Source organism: Ctenocephalides felis, unplaced genomic scaffold, assembly GCF_003426905.1.
Source record: "Ctenocephalides felis isolate EL2017-DRISC unplaced genomic scaffold, ASM342690v1 CF-g0.4_SCAFFOLD_00845, whole genome shotgun sequence".
In the NCBI taxonomy this organism is placed as follows: domain Eukaryota; kingdom Metazoa; phylum Arthropoda; class Insecta; order Siphonaptera; family Pulicidae; genus Ctenocephalides; species Ctenocephalides felis.
This window is the reverse complement of record NW_020536999.1, coordinates 53,864,061-53,887,804: the sequence shown is the minus strand read 5'-3', so window position 1 is coordinate 53,887,804 and position 23,744 is coordinate 53,864,061. Positions and strand designations below refer to the sequence as shown.

General features: G+C 28.8%; 4 protein-coding genes and 1 pseudogene across 4 annotated transcripts; 2 read left to right on the top strand and 3 right to left on the bottom strand.

Annotated features, from left to right (window-relative positions):
* LOC113385563 overlaps positions 1 to 5,843 on the bottom strand; it is a 15,820-nt pseudogene extending 9,977 nt beyond the window's left edge.
* On the bottom strand, positions 159 to 391 carry LOC113364135 (ubiquitin-protein ligase E3C-like; the record flags this gene model as incomplete). Its single annotated transcript, XM_026606615.1, is given in 2 exon segments — positions 159 to 246; positions 323 to 391. Coding segments are annotated over 2 exon segments (115 nt in total), but the record flags the coding sequence as incomplete, so codon positions are not given.
* A 2,652-nt stretch (positions 5,844 to 8,495) lies between the features above and the next one.
* Positions 8,496 to 11,073, bottom strand: LOC113364126 (probable elongator complex protein 2). The gene has a single exon (XM_026606600.1). It carries the CDS (start codon positions 10,982 to 10,984, stop codon positions 8,600 to 8,602), a length of 2,385 nt encoding a protein of 794 aa, XP_026462385.1. The 5' UTR covers positions 10,985 to 11,073; the 3' UTR covers positions 8,496 to 8,599.
* Positions 11,074 to 11,882: 809 nt separating this feature from the next.
* On the top strand, positions 11,883 to 14,982 carry LOC113364127 (calcium-independent phospholipase A2-gamma-like). The gene is made up of 9 exons (XM_026606601.1): positions 11,883 to 12,254; positions 12,419 to 12,570; positions 12,673 to 12,810; positions 12,901 to 13,174; positions 13,470 to 13,690; positions 13,758 to 13,949; positions 14,054 to 14,261; positions 14,516 to 14,682; positions 14,744 to 14,982. The coding sequence occupies exons 1-9, from the start codon at positions 12,113 to 12,115 to the stop codon at positions 14,831 to 14,833; spliced, it is 1,584 nt and encodes a 527-aa protein (XP_026462386.1). The 5' UTR covers positions 11,883 to 12,112; the 3' UTR covers positions 14,834 to 14,982.
* A 2,390-nt stretch (positions 14,983 to 17,372) lies between these two features.
* LOC113385553 (glutamate [NMDA] receptor subunit 1-like) lies at positions 17,373 to 23,587 on the top strand. Its single transcript, XM_026623408.1, has 8 exons — positions 17,373 to 17,376; positions 17,484 to 17,705; positions 19,606 to 19,792; positions 19,858 to 20,151; positions 21,483 to 21,585; positions 21,699 to 21,807; positions 22,130 to 22,314; positions 23,381 to 23,587. The coding sequence occupies exons 1-8, from the start codon at positions 17,373 to 17,375 to the stop codon at positions 23,585 to 23,587; spliced, it is 1,311 nt and encodes a 436-aa protein (XP_026479193.1).
* Positions 23,588 to 23,744: the final 157 nt, after the last annotated feature.

Below are 23,744 nucleotides of genomic sequence, written 5' to 3'. Positions count from 1 at the left end.
CCCCCCTTAAATGTATAAAATGTGTTTTTGCCATCACCATAAATTTTCGATATGTAAATTCTACAAAAACTCACTTAAACATATGAAGCCAATCCAGCGGAAGTACATCATCTAACCTTGTCGAAAAGCCATAAACTGAGCTCGAATCTGTTTATTTCATTTAAAATCTGCCATTAAATGAATGTATTCTATTCGATTTGTCGCATTCACTGTAATATTTGCGCCTCCTGGCTTCAATTCTTCAGTCTGTAAATAATTCATAAAAGAATTTAGATTTATAAAGCTTTGGTGAAAATTATATCATTCTATAACATATGCTTACCTTAGTTTCGCCCAAATCATCTGTCATAACTGTAAAATCTAGACCCAGATCGTTAACGTCACCTGTGTAGCTTTTAAAGAGAGTAAGATCTATGCAAAACTGGGTCTAGAGATGCTAAATGATGAGCATCAATTATGCTGGGACCAACTAACTTACAAAGAAAAAATTCTGATAGAGGTAAATCGACCAAAAGGTTTCAAAAAGAGCCTGTAATTAATACAAATATACATAAGACTTGTTGTATTGAAATCTATTGAGAGTGAAGATATTGAAATATTAAAATTAACTTACTTTTCCAAGAAGTCTACCAATAAAAAAATAATGTTTTTGAAAATCTTCAACAATTAATCCACCCCAGGATTAGGATATAACGATCTATCCTGTGCTATCTAAAGAAGCCTCTATTTGGATCAAACGCCGTATGAATCAATTCTGATAAAACTTCTCTGAACATCCCTCCACCATCAACACCTGCTTCCTCCTCAGACCAGCTGCATTAATAAGCTGTACCCTCATTTTTAATCGTAGATTTGGCTCTAAGTATTTATTAAAAATAATATATTAGTAAATAATATTTATTTGCCTAAATTTAATGAATAAATAAGTGTAAACTTTCCGATATGTGTAAAAATAGACTTAATCAATACAATTGAGCTTTAGAGAGTTAGATAAAATTTATAACTGTTTATTCAAAAATAAAGTTTTCACTTTCACTTAAATCTAAACACAGTGACTTTCAATGCAAAACACAAAAACATTTTTTTAAGAAACTTGATAAATTATTTTTGAAATATTAAGCACCTGCTATAGAAAATACTACTGGGGCTTATCGAGATTAATTAATTGGCTTTTAAATTTGTGAATCGGTTTCGGCCGTTTTGGAGAAAACGTTGACGAAATTCAAATTTTGATTTATCAATCACAAAAGTGACCTTTGACATAAATTTTGATATTCTTTCAAACATTGATTTATATTTAAAAATAAATCAAAAGTCGTAGGTCCTAGTTGACATAATCTGAATTATATTTTTTTTTAACACTTAACTGCAAAGAAACGGTCCGGTCCGATCTTTACCCAACAACTAATCAACGCGATTTCTATCCAATATCTTTCGAACATTTTTTGAATTGTTAAAATCAAAGCCGAGCTAAACGTGGACGAAAATGTTTTACTTTTCTATAAATTAAAAAGAAATGGCTTGCTTGATCATTGTGCAGAAGTAATCATCAATCAAGTCTTGGTTTAGATACTTCAAATAACTTTACTACAAAATACCATTTACGGGAAAACCTTGACATAAGATCGAAAAATCGGCTCACACACACACACATACTTTTTCCAAATTTGGTCGCAATCGCTTCAAAATGACTAGAGAAAAACAAAGTCATGAAATCAGATTTTTTGGCAGAAACAAACTTCTCTTCGGGAAGTTAAAACAGTGACATAATTATCTGTTATGAATTTTTACTACTCCATAAACTAACTATATTAATACAACCATTTTGAATTGACAATTTATCAAAAGCATCTTCATATAAATGTGACGACGTAATTTAATGAATTGCTGGCCCTCGTAAAAAGTCCTGAGCATCACCATGTTGCACAGAACGCTCAGCATTCAGCAAACCTTGCAAAACTCGAACTCGATCAGCAAAAGGTAGCGCAAAAGGTAATTCCCTCAAAGCAGTTAAAAATCGAACTTCTTTTACGCTAGCGGGAGGTCCAATATCTATAAAACACAAGTCAAAGCTAATGTAATCAACTATAATTTGATATAGAAAATTTTTTAAGCACTAAATGTATTAATAATAAACAGATGCAATGATTAAGTTTGCCATTTTACATATATTATCTTATGTTTACCAGCGCAAACTATTGTGTGCTATTCTAACCTATCTGATCCCTGGTAATCGTCCTGATTCCTCTAAAAGGGCGGTAGCCACGCCTAGCTTGCTTTAATTGTATATCGCTGGGCCGCTCTACGGACAAACACATGCGCCCATCGCTTGCGATCCACAGCGAGGGTGGGCAAAAAGACATTCTTAGGTCGCGCATGTGAAGTTGTCTTAACAAATGTACAGAAACCTAAAACACAATTTACCATATTGCCATGTTTCTATTATGTACAAATATACAAAAGTAATAAAATATAATCACTTTGAAAAGATGTATCCAATTTAGAGTTTTCTGTCCGTGAATCATTTCTCTTGATCGAACTGCTAGTTGATAGTCCTGCGGTATGGCAAGTCTGCTATCTGGAAAGGCCAATTCTACTAATCCCAGACATACATCTTTAAGGATGCTTATTACTGGTACCAACTCATGTAAAGTGAAGGGAATAGATTCACCAGATGCAAATTCTCCATCATGTAAAGTAGTTATTAATAAACTGAACAGCTCACAGAATACGGTTAAAGGGGGCACAATCAAATCTGTGTCTTCTCCAGACATTGCTATTCCCCGAGATAACATCATTAGAAGAGAACATTTATTACCAGACCAACTATTCCTAGTTGTAATACTTGAGCATATGGTCCACACACGACGCAAGAACTTTGCACGAAATGCCAATGTATATAATAATCTAATATCATATGAATGTTTCAGTAAATAATATTCAAATACACTTTATATATAAAAAATACTTATTTACTCCACACATTTTGTTTACTTACTTATATTTATGAATAGCGGAATCATCACAAATTAAAAGAAAATGACAAAGTCGACATATTGATTGAATAACGATCTCATCATCTTCATGATCAACATATTCTAATAACCTTTTTACTCTATTTTCTTCATTTATTAGAATTCTGCACTGCTGTAAAATTTCTGATTCTTGAGGAGATGGCCTAAAAAATGTTAAAAAATACATATAAAAATAAATCTGAATTTGTCACAATGTAAGTTAATGTAATGTTATGCACTCGGTGAAGCTAGTGATACAACTTCAGTAATACTATTATATATTTCTGTTTAATGTAATAAAAATGATCATTAATAAAAATATACTTACTTATAACCAAGACAGTTTTCATCATCTTCCTCCATATCAACATCATCGTCACAGTCATCGTCACAGCATTTCCAAGATAAGTTAATAGATAATCTAGACAAAATATCCAAATAATTTGAAGCATGTAGACCAATGGAATTCAAATCTGAAAATATAATATCAAAATGATAATATAACTATGATAACTAAATACAATCAAAATATAAGAGATATATACTCTAAATAGTAATACTCACTTAGATTTTCAGGTTCTAAAGATAAAAATGAGTACAACATCCAGGATGTTGTTAAAAATTTATGCTCTCTACTTAAATATGAAACCAACTGAGCATATGGAAAAGAATTTTTATAAGTCAATTCCGATGAAAGTGCCGGTATTAGAAAGAAACTTATTGGTTCTGAAAATTCTGTTCCTAGTATTTCTTCGCACAGCTTTTGCATTACAGTGTCACTAAAAAATATAAATAGCAGATCTAAAAAACAAACCTTATACACAATTAATGAAGAAATTGTGATGACAGAGTAAATATCAGAAAGAATGCAAGACAACTTACATAAAAAATAATTGATTTGAATATTTAACAGCTTCTAGAGGCCTGATAATAAGATTTAATATTGCTAAAGCAGTTGGGTTGGGTGGTTCTGGACTTCTTTCCATTAAAGGTGGTATTCTAGCTTCTAACAACGTTCTCATACTTGAAAAATATCCTAGAATATTTCATAATTTAATATAAAATAACTGTTTATAAATGTATTTGAGTTAAAATTGCTTAAAAATAATCTCACCATTTTGCACGAGATGAAAAATTATTTTACAATATAAATCAGATTCTTCTTCAGTGCAGTGAGGTGCTCTGAGTTCAGTAAACACTTCTAATACTCGTAAAGGCATAGCTTGTATTTGACTTCCGTCTTTCATAATTTGTTTCAAACATAATATCAATATTTTTTTTAATCTCCAAGCATAAGATTTACATTTTATAGCTTCCACAAAACATATATTATGGGACTTGATTAGAAATTGTGAAATAGTAATCTGAAATTATATAAATAAATAATAATATAATAATATTAAAATTATAATAAAATGTTAAATATTTAAGATTTTCTATGTATTGCATTGCAAATTATTTACAAAAATTATCTGACATACATATTGAATCAATCAACATGTTACTATAATGATATTTAGTAATTAGATATTTTAAAATAACTACTTACAAGTCTGTTGAGGTCATATTTTTTATTATAAAAAAATATCAGTCGAGCAATTTGTTTAGTTAATATATCTTGAGAAAAATTTGGATTTTGTTTTGAACATTCATCAAATATAGCCCGCTGTATATTTTTTGCATGCTGTCGTGCTACATAACTTCGAAAAAAGCTTTGAATTACAACAGCACTATGTGTTCGTTTTCTATAATCTTCCCGTCTTTGTCTCTCTTGGTGTGCTCTTTCTATCAAAGCAAGCCGATCACCATGAGCACTAGCACCAGCTAAATTTTGTTGTGGTCTTCTACGAAAATCTCCTTCAAAACTATACATCTATAATAGAATTTTATTTGATTACAACTTTCCTGAACAAAAACGTTCAACATTTATAAATAAATGATGATTAACAAGCATTTTGTTACAATTATATCTCATTGTTTATTTTAACAATAAGATTTGTCTATAAAAAATATCTACATTACTGTATATAAATTTGAATCAAAATTATTTTGTGATACAATCACATTATCATAATATTACATCTGGATATAATAAAATTAGTATTAGGCATGAAAATTTTAATAATTCCGATTTATGTTTACATTTCCTTAAGTTCATTTGGATTGTTTGCTATAAAATAAGAATTAAATTTTCGAACAATTAAAATATAAATTTAAATGTGAAATATAAAAGTACATACTCAAAAATATTTTAACAGATAAATAATAAACTTTTGATAATAATGCACTAGCATTAATAATTGAAAAACATTTCTTATTATTTATGATAACATTCAATAAATATAAAACAGTACACGCCAGGCATATAAAAATAGCAATGGTGTAATATATAAAATAATTATTTAAATATTCACTGATTGTGATCATCATATAAAAAGCAGATTCTAAGAATGTAAGAAGAATTTATTACAATTTAGCAAGTAGGATATTGACGATTTTTAAAAAAGATTCGTACTGAATAACTGAACAAGCCACAATGACGTGTAAAAAATTAGATAAATGAAAAAATAATTAATATATTAACACATTGCGAAAGTATAATATAATATAGGTTACATTAAAAATATACTTACATTTTTTATTGTTCTGGTTCAAAGTAATACAATGAAACATAATACATTAACACTATTCGCAATCATTTCTTAGTTTGATGCAGATATTAAAAATCAGCAATATCCTTACTTCCACATTATGGAAAATCATAAACACGATATGCACAACACTTATTTTAACAAAATGCAATTCATAAAAGCGAGTTTGACAAATGACATTACTTTTTACTTAAAGCACCATAGATATCATGATCTTATGTCTGGGATCCGATACTTACAAACTAATTTGACAATATTACCAACTAAATAATTGATTAACAATCATGGACAACTTTAAAATAAAAAAATTTAAAGTGCCAGAAAGAAAAATAATTATCTACTCCTAGACAATATAATAATTTATATAATTTAAATGAATTTATTTTAATATTAATAGAATGGATTTAGTTTTATCGCTTTACATGTGAAATGATATAGCAACTTATCGATCTATGAAATATACTAGAGCATATTTTAAATATTTGTGAAGGTACAGGGATAGGTTCTATTAAAACCCACTAAGCCAAAATACGTAATATTTATGTAATTTTTACGCAAAAAAGTTACATACTTATGTCATTTTTACGTAAGATTAATGTAAGATATGTGTCATAATTTCGCCTATTTTAAGTAATGTGCATTACGTAATATGGGATTACGAAAATATTTCATAATAATTACGTAATTTTTGAAAAAAAAATGACGTGGAGGGGCCCTTTTTTACACACATACATAAATACACACAGCATATCTGTATATATGAACACACACATACACACATATGTGTATATATGAACACACACATTCATGAACATAGAAATGAGTATACACACAGTATGTACATACATATATAATATATATGTATGTACACACACGCATACATATAAACACACACACACGTATATATATATATATATATATATACATATATATATACACTATCTGAAAAATGAAAGAAAAAGCACATTTATATGGCATGTTTATTTTTTTGGCATATATACATAATTTTAACATTAGAAAATCCATAAAGTAATAAATAATAATTCACAATTTTTATAAAATAATGTAATTACATATGACATATTGATCAACATTTTCATGGCAAATGCAAAAATATACAATATGATAAATGATAAGTAAGAGAAATGCTAATTTTAAATTAAACTCGAAATAAAAATCATCGAAGTATCCTTTACAGAGTCTTCATAAGTTCTTTCACTAACTTTTTCATGGAAAATATTATGTAATTAGGAACTGTATCTTCTGTTAAAACTAAATGTGGTATAAGTCTATGATGTCTTTTCTACGAGTACAAAAGCATTCTCGATATCTATTTCATGGCCCATTTGTGATGAAAAAATGCATCTCGGATATAAATTATTAGCTTTCGATTTTCACCTGAAATAAAAAACATGGTAATAATTTCTATTTAACTTTTGATACATATATTTTTTATATACTTACACAAAGCAAATGGTTTTCAAAAGGCCAAGTGATTCTGTTATATATAATTTGTCACTGAATTTATATTAACAATAAAATAGTATTTAGAATATGAATACCGTTACATTTGAAACAAAGTTCTTTATATATCTAATTATTATTAGAAAAAAATTTAATAACACACGATTAATTTTTAGGTTAATGGAGCGTTTTTTTTAAGTAATTCATGTAATTTAAGAGGCTTTAGAATACATTTATAATAAACATATATTTTCACATATTTAATATCACTTTCACTTTTAATTAGCAAATTAAATATATTAATAAGACACTACAAAACAAAAAAACTTAATTTAAAACGCATGGCAAATCGTACTCCCATAATCTTTGCCGAATTGCCGGCGGCCTCGGCACGGCAGTCTCCTTGCAGACATAACGGTACTTATGTCACTTAGCGCCGTTCATTGGTCGACAGCTTCGCTCATGAAACGAAATATTCCGAAAATTCGCGAGCCATTTTTATTTCGTCTCTCTGCAGTTAATGCAGTACGATTACTTTGAAAAAAGTTTGGAATTTTCAAAATATTTCAAAATAAAGCAATTATTTTATTTCAAAAAGTCTTTTTTTCAAAAAAGGTAATTTTTTGTCAAAGTTTTATTTATTCTCAAAAATCTAATTTTTTCAAAGTAAAATTTTTTCAAAAATGTTAATCTTTTTAAAACAAAATAATTATTAGTACGGGAAGTTCCAACAATTTGCCTAAAGGCACGATGCCATGCGCACCCACTAGTTTATGTAATATATATGAAATAAATTCTTCATTTTTCTTACGTAATATTTTTTCAGGAAAATTACGTAATATTTATGTAATTCTTTCGTAATATCTAATTACGTAATGTAAATTACATATTTCTTACATAAAAATTACGTAATATTACGTAACTGGTTTAGTGGGAATGTATTCATATATTAATTATAAAATATTTAAATATAATCTATATATTGCTACAATTTTTACAGCAATTTTGACACTTTATAAAGTTGAGTAGAGTTTATAAACTCATTAAATAAAGCAATCATTATATTCTAATATTGTCTAGGACTGCAACTTTTAACTATTGCAATCCTATACAATAATATAATAAAATATATTCATGCGATTGTTATCTTATTATGATTGTTAGCATATTATTAGTAAGAAACGATTGTATATATTTGCACATATTTGATTGTACATATTGTACATATTTGATTGTATTTATTTAGTTGAGAAATATGTACAAACTCAAATAAAACACACTTTGATCATAAAATAAGCTTTTATAATAAAATTAATAAGTAGTATAAATATATGTATGTATATATTGTGCAAAAAAATCTGTTTCTCTTTAGGTGAAAATATCACATCTTTTATGTTTGTTACATTAAAAAAAACAATTATTTTAATCTATGAAAAATAAGAACAAATTAAAATAATAAAACAATTTGTTTTATTTTATGTTAAAAGAATAAATTTTAATGACATGATCAGAACCACAGCTAGCCAAACAATCATTAGAATTTGGTCTAAACCTCAATCTCTTGACCGTCAAATGATGTGCTAATTCTTCATCCATTATTGATAAATTTACACATAAACTTTCCATTTTTAATTTGCTAATGCTGCAATCATATAAGTGAATTTTTCCTGACTCAGTGCCAATAGCCAGTAAATAATTACCATTTGGTAATAGTTTTGGTGCAACGGCGATTGCTGTTACTGAGTCTGCAATGTTTATGGGTGAGCCAATAGATGAAAATGGTCCCAAAGTAGAGTCTGTTTTAGTTTCCGGTTGCTTACCCCACATGACAACTTTTCCCTCTCTGGATCCTGTCAAAAAATATTCAGAATCACTAGTCCAACAACAGCACCAGATAATTCTAGAGTGTATTCCATTATGTTTATTTGTTGTTGCTATACTATGAAATAAATCATCATTTGAGCGTTGAAATATAGTCCAACGCCTATCTCTGGAAACTGAAAGTAAGTATTGATTGTTTGGAGAAAATTCTAATTGGGTAACTGTGAGCTGATGGGAAGGCAGTTTTTGAATTAGTTCACCTGTGGTGGCATTCCATAAAATTATTGATGCATGTTCAGTGTTGTTAGCTTTACAAGCTGATGCAATAATCTTATTATCAATACTACAAGCAATGCAATAAATTTCATAACCATGACCATACAGCTTTTGAACTTCAGGCCACAATGTGTTTTGCATTAGATTATCTTCAGTAGGTGGCTCTTGTAGAGCAAGCGAAACAAAATAATTTTCAGGATACATATCTTTAACATGCTTTTCTTCTACTTCTTCCTTGTCGTCATACACAGCCTTATTGGACAAGCCTAAAGAAGGAACAGATGCGCCTTTAGAAGATGTTTGCAATATAATATCGCCATCAGGATCATGACTGATTGAAGTCAAATTCCTAAAATTCTCTACAAAATTGTGTGTTGCTTGGAATAATCTAATAATTTTCTCTTCTGCTGCTGAAGCAAAGTGATAACATGACAACGATGCTACGCAAGACATATCATAACCATGCACTTGAGGTCTCCCCATTTCATGCCATGTTAGTATTTCAGAACCTTTTCGTTTCCACTCAGCATGAAGTCTTGTTGTTTGATCACAACTTGTTGAGAGCAAATATTTTCCTGAAGGCTCCCAGGAAATGTCAATAACTTCATCATAGTGTCCCCCGACAGTGGTAGAAGGTAACCATGAATTTGTTTCCTCGCACAACTTCCACAAATGTAAAGACCCTTGATATCCATGCCCAATAATACTTTTACCATCTGGGGAGAACTTCCCTCCATAAAAGCCAAGGCTGTTTCCACCAACTTCACCAACTCTTACAGATTCCAACCAAATGCCCATGTTAGAATCATATTTCCAAATAATCATAGTTTTATCCATAGATGATGATAGAAGTTGCATTTCATTCTGCTGATGCCAATGAGTACCATAAACCCAATTTTCGTGACCTGAAAGAACAGATTCTAAAACTACAGAGTAATTTAAAACTTCATGTGTCAACATTGAATGTATTTGAAATATACGACTTTCCTGCACTAGTTCATCATATTGGTTGTTTTCAGAATAATTCTCACTTCTTTTAAATATTTTCCATAATCTAATATATGTATCTTGAGATGAACTGGCAAGAAATATATCACCACTTGTATCTATTGTAAAATCTAATCCTCGAATCCAATCTTCATGTCCAATCAACTCTTCAACTTTGACAAAATTTATTGTTTTATCAACTTCCTGTTCACAATATATATAAATTTTATCATTATCCAATCCAATTGCAAGTAAAACACAACCGGAACTTGGCATTTCAACAAGTTTAATACTTAAACAACGAGCAGTATTAAATTTTAAATCATTTAATAAGGTAAAATCTGCAGAATCGTTTCTTTTCCAAATCTTTACAGTTGAATCCACTGATGCTGTGACAACATATGTAGTTGTTAAGTCCTTTTTATACAATCCATCAACTGCGTTAATAGATCCATTATGACCTTTTAGAATGAATGTATGATTAATGCTATTGCCATTTAACTGCCATACTATAGCTGTTTGATCACAGGAGCCTGAAACAAACTCCTCAAATTCTGTTGAAACCCCTTCTAACCATCGTACACAGTTCACGCGCGCTGTATGTTTATATAGAGTTTTAGTGTTATAACAAATATTATTATATTGTGGATCACAAATGACGACAGAATTGCATGCTCCATAACAAATTTTATTATTTTTGCCCCAGTCTAAGCATCCTGGTGTCCTATTACAAGAAACTGAAATATACTGAACATCCGCTTTAAAATCCATTTTGAATTTTAGATAATTTAAATTAAGATATAGTTTTATTTGTCATTATATTGACGGCAGCACAACGTTTCAAATAACCTCAAAATAGCAATGTGTAAATTCGCATTAGTCAAACTAACCTATTTAAGTGATTATCTTCGCTTTTAATAACCTTGTATGCCTGGTTTCTTTCATCCAGGCGTCACTGTTGGGGAAAAATAGGAATATAGGAATATAGTAATAAATTATTAATAATTAATTACAGTAAAGACGTATTTAACATTGGTATACACATTCCTTACAGAAATATCTCTAGAAGATGCCTAGAAGCATTTCTTAGTAATAATTAAATTATCAATTTCTCTTTGCGTAGTAGGTAATTACAAGTAAGTACGCAATAATTTCAATTAAGAAACAATGATTACTTAATAAACTTCATTATTTAAAAATTGCATTTGTTTAAAGAGTTTGCAGCCGTTTAAACTAGCTTTTAGCTTCATTATTTTAAAATTGCATTTGTTTAAATAGTTTTCAGAGGGTTTTCAGCCGTTTAAAGTGTCGAAACATTTGTTACGCTGGTAATAACAATAATTTGTAGTTAACTTCGCGTAGATAAATCTTGCAAATTCTCATTTGTTTATAAATGTGCGTAAATGACATACAAATAGACATATATAATAATGATAGATTTAATATATATATATATATATATATATATATATATATATATATATATATATTCAATTTAATCAATCAAAAAAGCGTCTTATTTCATAAGCAAATTATTTTCTGAAGGATTTACCACTTCGATGTATATTTATTTATTTATAAATTAGTAGTAAAAGTATCATGCTAATAATAGTAGTTTATGTTTAAACAACAGTTAACTTTTCAGGTTTTTGTCCTCGTTAAAGTGGCGTGATCGATTTTAAGCAGTGACGTACGACTGACGTGCGAAAATATTCGCGAATGTCGAATGATCCATCAAAACAACAGTCAAAATCGTATGTCAAGTTATTTACGCATTGAAAATCTAGTAATATATATCAGCAACATGAAGCATTTTGTGATGATAATTATTTATCAAGTTAAAGTAATAAAATTATAAAAAATAATTAGAAACGGAAATCATAAATTATAAATAAGGTGATGTCTAATAAATCAGGAAAATTTGGTCTTATAAATGCTGTTAAAGACCTTATAAACAAAGGCCAGTTTGGTTTAGGCAAAGATTGGAATAAAATAATATTAAAAATTCAATCAGCTCTACCTTATAATGACGGTTCTATAAGTAAGTTTAATATTATTATATTTATGAATTTTAATATGCAATCTTAAAAAAGTTTTTATTTAATTTTTATTTAATAATAAATAAAACTTTATTAAAAATATTAATCACAAATTCAATTATTTTTGAATCTTTATTTGACCGACCATAATAATAAATTTTTTAAGCTATTACCCGTGGGTATAAGGGTGAATTGGTGAATAGCAAGATTAGGGATACCAAATCTGATCATTCCAAATCATTTTTAGAAGCACTTGGAAAAAATGATAAGACAGATAAATTAAATTGCTGGAAATTAAATCAAGATGCAGATAAAAGTGTAAGTATTAACAAAATATTGTTGAAATATGAATATTTGCATGGGGTTTATATCTTTGAATATTTTTTAAATGTTTTCCTACAAATTCATATTCATTTGCAGAAAAACATAGCATATGTTACGAAACATGTAGTTTCTTCACTATCGGCAATGCTAGAAGATGATTCTATTTTGCAACGATTGAAAGAATTTTGTGACCATATGAATTTATATCCAAATGAAAGGCATCATGCGATAAAAGTATTAATACAAATGAGTTAGGATTATCACTAAATCAATAATGTAATGATTTTAATGCATCAACCAACTGACAATAATGATTTGTTGTAGTTAGGTGCTCTGAGTACTATTTTGCGATTGCGTCATAATGCTGAATGTGAAGAAATAATTCATCAATCTAATGAAGCCCTATCCTTAATTGGATATTGTGATCCCTTGCCTGGAAGGGGTGTACGAATTCTATCTATTGATGGAGGCGGCGTCAGAGGCGTTCTTGTAATTGAAATGCTGAAAAAATTAGAACAGCTTACTGGAAAACGAGTGTTTGAAATGTTCGATTATATTACAGGTGTTAGTACTGGCGCTATACTGGGATTTTCATTAGGTAAAAAATAATATAAATACATATCTTACACAATACAGATGTCATGGGTTAAATTAACCTTTGTTTATATATTATAATATTTTAATTACATATTAATATTTTATTAATGATAACAATAGTATTTTGTTTTATAAATATCAAAAGATATGAACAAATAAAAAACAATACCTTATTGCTGGTAAACCTAAAGATTATTATTTGTTTACATCTATTATTTATTTGTTCATATCTTTTATGATTGAAAGAGTAACATTGAATTTTCTTATAATGGAATTGTATTTCTTATATGCAACAGTGTCACAACCTAATAGAACCTTAGATGAGACATCACAACTATATAAAGAATTGAGCTCTAAAATGTTTAGTGCTAGCAGTCCTTTATCAGTATTATCTGGCACATCACGATTAGTTTGGAGTCATGCATATTATGATACTTCAATGTGGGAAGAATTTTTGAAGGAATATCTTGGGGATATTTCGATGATTAAAACTTCAAGGATACCAGGTTGCCCAAAGGTAAAAAACTGGATAAAAATTTTTGTTTCAAAAATTTTATTGTTGAAATCAAGATTAATAATTTTAGTTATCAGCCATATCATGCATAGCAAATGCTTCTGATACGGCAGCATTTGTGTTTAGGAACTACACCCTACCTTGGCGTATTCATTCAGTGTATTGTGGAACTCACAGTGCTAAAGTGTGGGAAGCTGTACGTGCAAGTAGTGCAGCTCCCACTTATTTTGAAGAATTTAAGCTTGGTGATTATCTTCATCAGGTTGGTAAATATGTTTTTTCTGATCCATACCGTAATATGGCTATTAAAATATGAATAGGCTTAATTTAGTCTTGATAATAATAATATTTTTTGTTATTTTCTAGGATGGTGGTATCATGTTTAATAACCCAACAGCTGTAGCTATACATGAAGCAAAATTACTTTGGCCTGGTTCTCCTATACAATGTGTGGTCAGTTTTGGGACTGGAAGAACTACACCTAGTTCTGAACAAATAAACTCAGAGAATTTAAGTACGTCATCATGGAAAACAAAATTTATAAAAATCCTCTGCAGTGCAACTGACACTGAAGGTAATTTTCATATATCTATTTATCACGAATGTAATTTTGAATATGATGAATAAATAATGGAGTAAAATATTAAAATAATGAAAATAGAAAATATATGCAATGTCAATAAATTTAAATCAATTAAAGCTTTAAAATGTATTTAGTAAAAGTTAATTTGTTTGATGGAACACGTATATCATTTCTGTCTTTTGATGTAAAAAAACTAATTAAATGAATATTTTGACCTTTCATAATTTTAATTTATTGTATTTCAGCCGTGCACACAACTCTAAATGATCTTTTACCATCTGGCACATATTTTCGATTCAATCCTTATTTAACTGAAATGCTTACAATGGTTGAAACTAGACCTGAAAAGGTAGCTCAATTAGAACTGGATGCTGCCATATATATGAGAAAAAATGAAGATAAATTTTTAAGGGTATGTCATTTATTATATTATCCATATATGATATAATAATAATATTATTGTTATATCACAGGCCGCAGAAGCATTGTGCCAAACAAAACCAGTTTCTCAAAAATTAACTGATTGGGTAAGGCTTCAAGCCCATGTATTAGGATTTCTATAAACTATAAAATGATTAAATCATAACACATTTAAATACTTTACATTATCATATAATTAATCTGTGATTTTTTTGTTATTTATTTAAATAAGAAAATTTAAAACTGTTATAAATTAATAAAAAATAAATAATATATTTTTAATTAATATTCAGAGCACTAAAATATCATTTTAATAAGATATAATCATTAGTATAATTATGATTTGCACCTCAATTATTTTCTACTTATATAATTTTGTACTATTGACACAGACTACATTACAATTTTTAAATAGAATATTGTAAACATTTTAAAAGTAATACAAATCTAATTTGAAAACTGAGAGATTTTATCATTTTTGTACATAAATTGCTGGTAATTTATATTTATTATAAATTTATAATTAATAAGTAATTGTAAACTGTATACTTGAGAATAATAATTTTTTGCGATTTCGCTAATTATTGTATAATGTTAAACGATTACGTATGAAACGATTAATAAGGTGTAAATGCCAGTTTGCAAAGTTGCACAAAAGTCCCAGATCTCTGAAAACAATCAACAAAAATTGTTAGATTCAGATCTGCAGCAAATTTTTTGATATCTAGCAGAAATAATTTCAAGTTTCCTAATTTCAAGACGTTACATTCATGTTGATATATAATATTTTGAAGAGAATTAAGTGTGCGATATTTAATTTAAAAATTGTGATTTGAATGATTATATAATGATGAAATATGATAGAATTGGCAAAGTATAATAGATATTTTAATATATTATTTTTTATATAGTTTGTAAAAAAATAAAAACTATAAACCACACCATAACATCAGAATTATATGTTTAGATTCTCTTCATAATAAGATAAAATTATTAGAAAATGAATTAGTCTAGCGAAATGATTCAAATGAGTTTATTAACATTCGGTTATGTATAATTCCATAAACTAAGTTTTATAAAGCACGTAGACATTCTAAATACAGCGAGTTTCCTTTCAAACAAAATATTTGTGAAAGATATACTTTTTATATCTATCAGTAAAACGAAATCTATTCATTTCTATCTATTAATTTATTTAAATCTAATGTACCTTCACAAATTTTGATAACGACAATTTTCAATAAAAGTCGCATACCTAATTTTGGAAGTAAATATTTTCTTAAACGTGCTTTCGAATATTTACATAATACATCGATTATTATTTGCTTAAGAAACGTTTTATTGCACATTATCTGTAATGTAAGGATATTAATTATTTATATGTTTCCTATGACGAATAGTAGTTTAATATGCATACTGCACTGTAATGTTTAGCAAATATTTTTATAGATGTTTTTTTCGCATTTTCGTGATAAATGTTATTATAAGTTTTTTTCCCATTTACTTAAGCGCCAAATTATAAAGCATATAAATACAACATGAATTTGAAAAATAAACGTTAGTTTTTTAAACCGTAAACACACAAAATGTTGGAAACAGTTATTGAAATCAATACATTGCAAAGTTTTTTTTACTATATCGGTATTATTTTAAATTTGAAAGTATATAATTGATATTATATTATAATAATTCGTATATTTTTTCTATCAACAGAAAGTATTCATCTCAAAGATTTATATTGTCTTGCTGTTTTCTGGTCATCTGCTTTTTCAATGAAATTACATATTCCGTTATTATTATTTTATTCAAAAAATAATGCATATTTATGCAAAGATGTATATTCGTCCATTGAAAGTTTTTGTAACGTATGTAAAAAAATAATTTATTAAATTTTTAAAAACTCAATCTTTCAAAATTTTAGGCTCATATTGTATTTTTGGAAGACATTGATACATTTTTAAATTGCTATGATCAAGCACTAATAAGATCAAATAGAAGAGGCAGTAACAGAAAGTTAATTATTTATGAAAAAAATAAAAAGCATTGTACAAATTCTACGGCTTTCAATAATAAAATATTTGAAGGTATTTTAAAAGTACTGATTTTTCATAAGTAGTTAAAATCTAAATAATAAATAATTTCACCTAAAAACAATTTTTACTCGAGATCATCTATGAGCGTCAGAAAATTATTGTAGATATTTAGTTAAAGTTATTGCGTCTTTAAGATGACAAAGTGCCAATTCTAAATTGCGTTTCATATCTTGGCTTTGTGAGGTATTTATTGCTTGTTATTATAGTATTTCGCCTCGTGTTAATTAAAATACAAATTGCTGGATCATCAATGAAATTTTATCAGCACCGATATTTTATTCAAAAAGCAGCTCATCCAAAAGCTTGTACTTTTCTAAAGGCAATCAACTCAATGACTCAGAATTTTCTGAGTTCACTTTGATTTATTTATATACATTTCCAACCAGCGCTGGACTTTATAGCAATTTTGTTTTTTTAAGTTGTTCCAGGCATTCTGCTAATTTGTGAAGTCAATTATACATTGTATTTAAGCACAAATAAATTTGTTGGCAAAGACAACATATTGGAACCAGTTTTATTAGATATCTATTATCAAAATCAAAGTTTTTTGTACAAGAATAATTTATTTCCTGATAAAATAACCAATTTTATGGGTAAGTACTTAAGCTGATGACTTAACTTTTCATATTGAATCGAAAAATTATTTTAATAAATACTAACTACAATGTAAACTATATAGTTATTACTATTTATTACACAGGTCGACCGTTTCGTGTTTCAACTTTCACTTACAAACCATATACTATAGTAAACCCCGTGATGAAAGGTAAGCCTTATAAAATTGCTCGTGGTGGAAATTTTGTAGTAAATAACGCTACCAAGGGAGCCCCAGAAGATTCTTTAGCATTGCTAGACGGAACAGAAGCTCGTCCATTTCATCTGTACTGTTTGAAATACAACTGCACTGTTGAGTTGCTAGATTGTAAGATTATTTTAGTATAATATATAATTTTTTGGCTTGATATTAGTTGCTGAAACTATCGTTGTTTTAAATGTTAGTTAAGTCGATTTAACTAACATCTATTATTTATATCCCTGAGTAGTACGGCTTGTCCACTCTTAACCTTTTTCTTCTTATCTTTTGGGTCATTTTTTTCTTATCGGAATCAAAAGATACCTACTGCTCTAAATTATCACCTTTCTATAAATTAAATCGGTTTGGTACTAAGGTTGTTCGGAAAGTTACTTCGTTTTTTTTATCACGGAGGATTTAACTGTGTATATATTTTTTGAGCCTAACATCACATTTGAGCGTATAATTATTATATGATTTATAAGCTTATATTTTTAGGTTTGTGTGTAAAAAATTATAATCAATTAGACGCAGTAGTTTTTAGAGGGTGCCACCTACGGACATATTTTATACTCTTTTTCTATAGGAAAAGTGGAAATACTGTTTAAGTCAAAATGAAATTGACCAATGTGTGCGGAAATGACGTGTTGATCGTACGACGGTGCCAAAATTGGTTTGCTAAATTTCATTCCTGGTATTTTGATGTCTAAGATGCACCAAGTCCAAAAAGTACGGTTGAAGCTGATAAAGACGCGAGAAAGGCATTAGTTGTTGAAAACCGATGAATAACAATACAGGAAATCCCACTGAGTAAAAATTTATCAAATTTAGCAGTTCATGACCACTCAAAAGGTCTGGGATTTTCCTCGAAACTCAGTGTATGGTTTTCATAGAAAGAAACGTGTGTCGTCGCACTGGCGTCCGCAATTCGCCTTTGAAATGCCTTGAAAATTATCAGGTTTTGAAGCAATGTCAAATGGGATGTAGAGAATACAATACACGCAATTGCTCATAAAACAAAAAAGAAGAACCTGCTCAAAACAGGTGCGAAGCTGAAATTTGCCATTAAAAGGTGATGCACAGTGATGGTGTTGTCGAAATCATTTTTGGGCCGGAACGCGTTCCGGCAAAAGAAATTTACAAAATCGCTACATACAGAAAATGATTTAATAAGTGAATTGCATAAATTATAATTCAACTGATTTTTATTAAATGTTCCTATTATTGTAATAAACATACATATATATGTGCATTTATATTCAAAATGGGTTTTGTAATAATTTTTGTTTTTTTTTTCCTTTTCGAACGGAACCGGAACAAACATGAGAACCGATTTTTGAACCGGTTTTTGAATTTTAGCGTTCCGGCAAAAAAATTATTAGCACAATACCACTGGTGATGCAGTATGTTTGGTAAGATTTTAGAGGAGTTGTCCATTTTTCAGCTTTTCTAGGATAACACAACGGCTAATTCGGATGCCTTGTCATCAGCTGGATGAACTTTAAATGATATTCTTCAATAGAAAAAGTCAGAATTAACCCACAAGCAAGGTATATATAATCTAGCATCAAGACGACGAAAGACTCACATAAGTTTGGTCAATCGACAAAAGCTTTTGAAGCTTGAATGGGACCCAATTCATATTCCATCATATCCTACAGACCTACCATCACCGGATCATTATTTATTCCGGCCACTAGAAAAAATTTTACCTCAAATCAACCTATCAAAAAGCACTTTGATCAGTTTTTTTGACAATAACGACCAAAACATTTATTATTACGGAATTATGCTAATATCAGAAATATGACAAAAGATGTTCGATCAAAACTGCCAATAAATATAATTTATTAAAATAGTTGTTTATTGTACGAAAATTACGTGTCAAAATGTCTATGAAAACGAAGTTATTTTCCGAACAACCCAATAGAAATATTCTTGAAATAAATAATTGATATGGCAATAACATCGCGTTTTACATACACAATTTTTTTTCAACATTAGGTTTGAAAATGTTTTATTCATTTAGACGAGTTTGAAAAGTGGGGAGACATTTGGGACGAAAAGAATGGGACAGGACTACTTGGAGCGGTTCTTAGACGCGAAGCAGACGCCGGAGTAGCAGCGCTTTGTCTCTGGTATCATGAGTATCATTACTTAGATCTGGCTGCTCCACTTACTCGCACAGGCGTAACTTGTGTTGCTCCAAAACCAAGGTGTGCATTTTTTAAAGCTCGGTAATTATAAATGGTTATCATAAACCTTTCTAATTTTTTTATAGGCGATTATCTGCGTTCTTTATGCCGGCTCAACCATTCTCCAAAGCATTGTGGATTTGTGTTTTTATAGGATTTGTATCTTCCAGTCTGATGATCTGCGTAGCTCGGGGTAAAGATCGGCATGATCGATTAGGTCATGCTTTTATGACTGTAATGGGAATTTATCTTGCGCAAGGAGCAATGGGAAAGGTTGGAGGAGGTGCGAGGGTTGGAATCATTGCACTTTTCTTAGTTTGCGGTTTAATACTTGGCTTAATATATGGGGCAGGTTTTAGCAGCATTATGACCGTACCCAGGTAAGTAATAAGATTTTAATTATAGTACATGGTAGTTAATTTAATTAACTAACAAACAATTATTAACGATTATTTTGAGTTTATACTACTCGGATAACGCTAAATACTGTCTAGACTCCAGATAGTATTTGTTATTCTTGATAAAGTTTAACACATCTTATCATAAATTTAATATTGTGAATTGTTATTAAATTTTTTGTCTTTTTACCTCTTCAGTGTAATGTGACTTATTTAAATTTGAATGACTTTGCACCACAAAGACTTTTGCTATAGGATGGGATTAGGGTTTATACAAAAACCGACATTTCAAAAAACCGGTTTTCGAATTTTAATTTTATTAAAAAACCGGTTTTAACCGGTTTTCGAATTTTATATAAAAAATAAATTTTTGCTCGAATATTCTGTAATTTATCCGCAAATTTAGGGCGATTTATAGCAGTATTTGACTGATTTTATTTATTGTTCAATTTTATGGATAGTAAACAAAATTATTTTAATTTTAATTAGTAGAACTAAAAATTTATATAATAGAATGAAAATATTTTTATGATAGTGAAAGGAAAGTTTTCGAATAAATAAAAATAATACATTTCTAAATGAAAAAAATCATTAAATTAAAAAAAAAAAAAATAAATAAATAAATATTAAATACATATTGATACATACTAGTTAATATCAATTTTAGTTTTAAAAACAATTAAGCTAAACTCGGGTATCGTCTGTTCCGAACAATTTTAGTTAATTAATTTTAAACATTCTGATTGTTTTTTTGTTTAATAAAATATGATTTCAAAAAACTGAGAACGTCTATCGAATTTCTACTTAGACGTGTTCTTTCTTTACTCACAAAATTTCCTGAAATAGAAAATACTCTCATACTTGCGACCAAATTATGCTTAATTGTTTTTGGAGCCTGATATAATAATTCTAAGTTGTTTGTTCTTTTATTTGTGGCTTCTGGGGTTTAAAACTCTTTTTTTAAGTTTGAGCAGAGCAAGTTACTTCTTCTAGAAGAAATCACACTGGTATAAAAATCTAAATTAATATATACAAAACCTTTCTGGTAACCATTGCAGACTGATAAGATATCCAATGCTATTGAACCTATATGATTTCAAGAATCAAAATGCTTTCATCTATCTTTTATATTTGGCTATATTTGTCATTTTTTATTTATACAGTGAATACCGACTTTTTTCACTAAAAACCGGTTTTCGAATTTCATAATTTTCGCAAAAAAACGGTTTTTAAAACCGACAAACCCTAGATGGGATGATGTACCACGAATGTAATGATGTACGCTTATAAAAACTATGTTTTCTTACGTTTAGATTTGAACCGCCAATAGACTCGGTTCATGATTTACGAGTTAGCCAACTTCTTTGGGGATCGACTGGGACTGGTTTCATTTTTTCAATGCTTGGCGACGATCGTGTTAGTATATTTCTAGTCATTCTGAAGTTTACTACAGTAAATATTTACTATCATCATGTATATATATATATATATATATATATATATATATATATATATATCTATTATTTCAGGATGATATAGTAGCACTTTTATCCACATTCCGCGTGCTAACAGAAGAAGAGCTTCACAAAGTGTCTTATGATCGACATTATGCTTTGGGTGTGGAGAGATTGCCAGCAGGTAATTGTGAAGAACATTGAAATTAAAACTTAGGTTTACAAATACTTTTGTAAGTGTACAGAAGATAATTTTAATTTTAAAATAATCAATATTAAATGAATACTTTATTTTAGCCAATAACTCCTTCTTACATTTCTATGATGTATATAATTTTTAGTATCAAGACATTCATGTCAGTAAAGAACCAAGACGCCGATAGATCATCCAGTCTGTAGTCGAATGTTCAAAATGAACAATCATAATATTTAATAAGTCGATGATTGTCTTTGAATTGATAACTGGTAATCACTTGCTGTTATTTCTGGTCTCAAAATTTTTTCAGGTCACTTTGCGGTTGGTGATTATCTTACGGCAAATGCAGTGCCCGGCTTGAGATTGATGCGGGATGATATTTACTGGGATCACGTTGTTGCTATGATGCCAAAAAGTAACGTTCATACGCCCAATTTAAATAAATTGACTCAAGAAATTGTACAAGCAGGATTAGTTCATGTGTGGGAAATGCAGGTGTATTTTTAAGAGTAGTTATCATAATTATGAATAATAGATTTAAATTTATTTCATCTTTTACATGTTATTTTCACATTTAAACTATATATATTTACAGTATTAATTATATAATATTATATAATATTACATGTTAATAAATACATATGTATATTTATTAACTTCCCGTAGGATTGGTTATAGCAATCGCAAAAAATCGAAAATGAAAATTTTGCTAAATTTACATTTGAAGGCCTTCTTTTATCTATGCTCTGAATATCTTGGCATACCTTAGAAAAAATGAATGTATGTGTGTGTGTGAGTGTGAGTGGGTATTGATATGTAATGAACCTTATTTTATAAAAATATAATATTATTGTAAGGGTTTCATACCCCTGGCGCATTGCAGCAGGTTGTGTAACCCTGACGGGTACCGTTACTTGAACCACTATAAAACTGGTGCAATGCGTTCTTATATATATATATATATATATATATATATATATATATATATATATATTCGAGCAAACCCGACGAACTCCGTTTCGCCACCAGATGGTTTTGTGAGAAAGATGAAGAAATTTTTTGTTTGTTTTATATTTGAAAAGGAAAAATTTGATTTTATTACACAACAGTAATGAATTTATTTCGATTACAAAAATGAAGTGTTTTTTAGTTGAACTTCTCTAGGTAAATGAAAGTGAATCCGCAAATTATCCGTTTCATTGAAGTGCTCTTTGGTAACGTTTAATGTCATGCACACTAATTTTCTATAGCTATAAACCTTGCGGAGCCCGAGACCTTTCCAACGAATGCAAAATTGTCGAAATCAGTTGGTGCGTTCTGGAGTTATATCGTCAGGAAAGAAAACCCGACTTATTTTTATATATATATGTAGATAATCTATTTGAAACTATTTGAAATTATTTAAAACTAAATTATTGATTATTTTCATTACTCGAATTTTTAATTACGGTGTGTGAAGTTCCAGCAATTTGCATTAAGGCACGATGCCCGACTTATTTTTATATATATGTAGATATATATATATATATATATATATATATATATATCTTAATAATTGCAGGTATCAAATGCCCATCAAGATTTCAAAGTGCAACAAGGGATACTTCTTTCATTGCAAAGTAAAACTTCACAAGGGGAACCGGAAATATTAACTTTAGAACATTTAATTGGCGTATTTACTATATGGGGACTAGGTGTTGTAATATCTTTGATATGTTTTGTGTTTGAAATAATTCGAAGTAAGTCTATGCTAAAGAAAATGTTTTAAACTTTAAACCTTGAATTATTATATTATAAAAAATATTACTGATCAAATTAATTGTGCCTGGTTGTCTAAACCAAAACCTAGCACAATAGTATTTTCCTTGTTAATCTGATATGTTAGTATAAATTGACTGTTAATGTGAACATTTTCAACGTCTTTT

What these genes read in the sequence shown, in the direction of transcription:
- LOC113364126 (XM_026606600.1), bottom strand. Translation starts at nt 10,984, where the DNA reads ATGGATTTTAAAGCGGATGTTCAGTATATTTCAGTTTCTTGTAATAGG.
- LOC113385553 (XM_026623408.1), top strand. An exon ending in AGCATTATGACCGTACCCAG is followed by an intron (nt 20,152 to 21,482) that starts GTAAGTAATAAG and finishes TCTTACGTTTAG; the next exon opens with ATTTGAACCGCCAATAGACT. An exon ending in TTCATGTGTGGGAAATGCAG is followed by an intron (nt 22,315 to 23,380) that starts GTGTATTTTTAA and finishes TAATAATTGCAG; the next exon opens with GTATCAAATGCCCATCAAGA.
- LOC113364127 (XM_026606601.1), top strand. Translation starts at nt 12,113, where the DNA reads ATGTCTAATAAATCAGGAAAATTTGGTCTTATAAATGCTGTTAAAGAC. An exon ending in CAGTGCAACTGACACTGAAG is followed by an intron (nt 14,262 to 14,515) that starts GTAATTTTCATA and finishes ATTGTATTTCAG; the next exon opens with CCGTGCACACAACTCTAAAT. An exon ending in ATGAAGATAAATTTTTAAGG is followed by an intron (nt 14,683 to 14,743) that starts GTATGTCATTTA and finishes GTTATATCACAG; the next exon opens with GCCGCAGAAGCATTGTGCCA.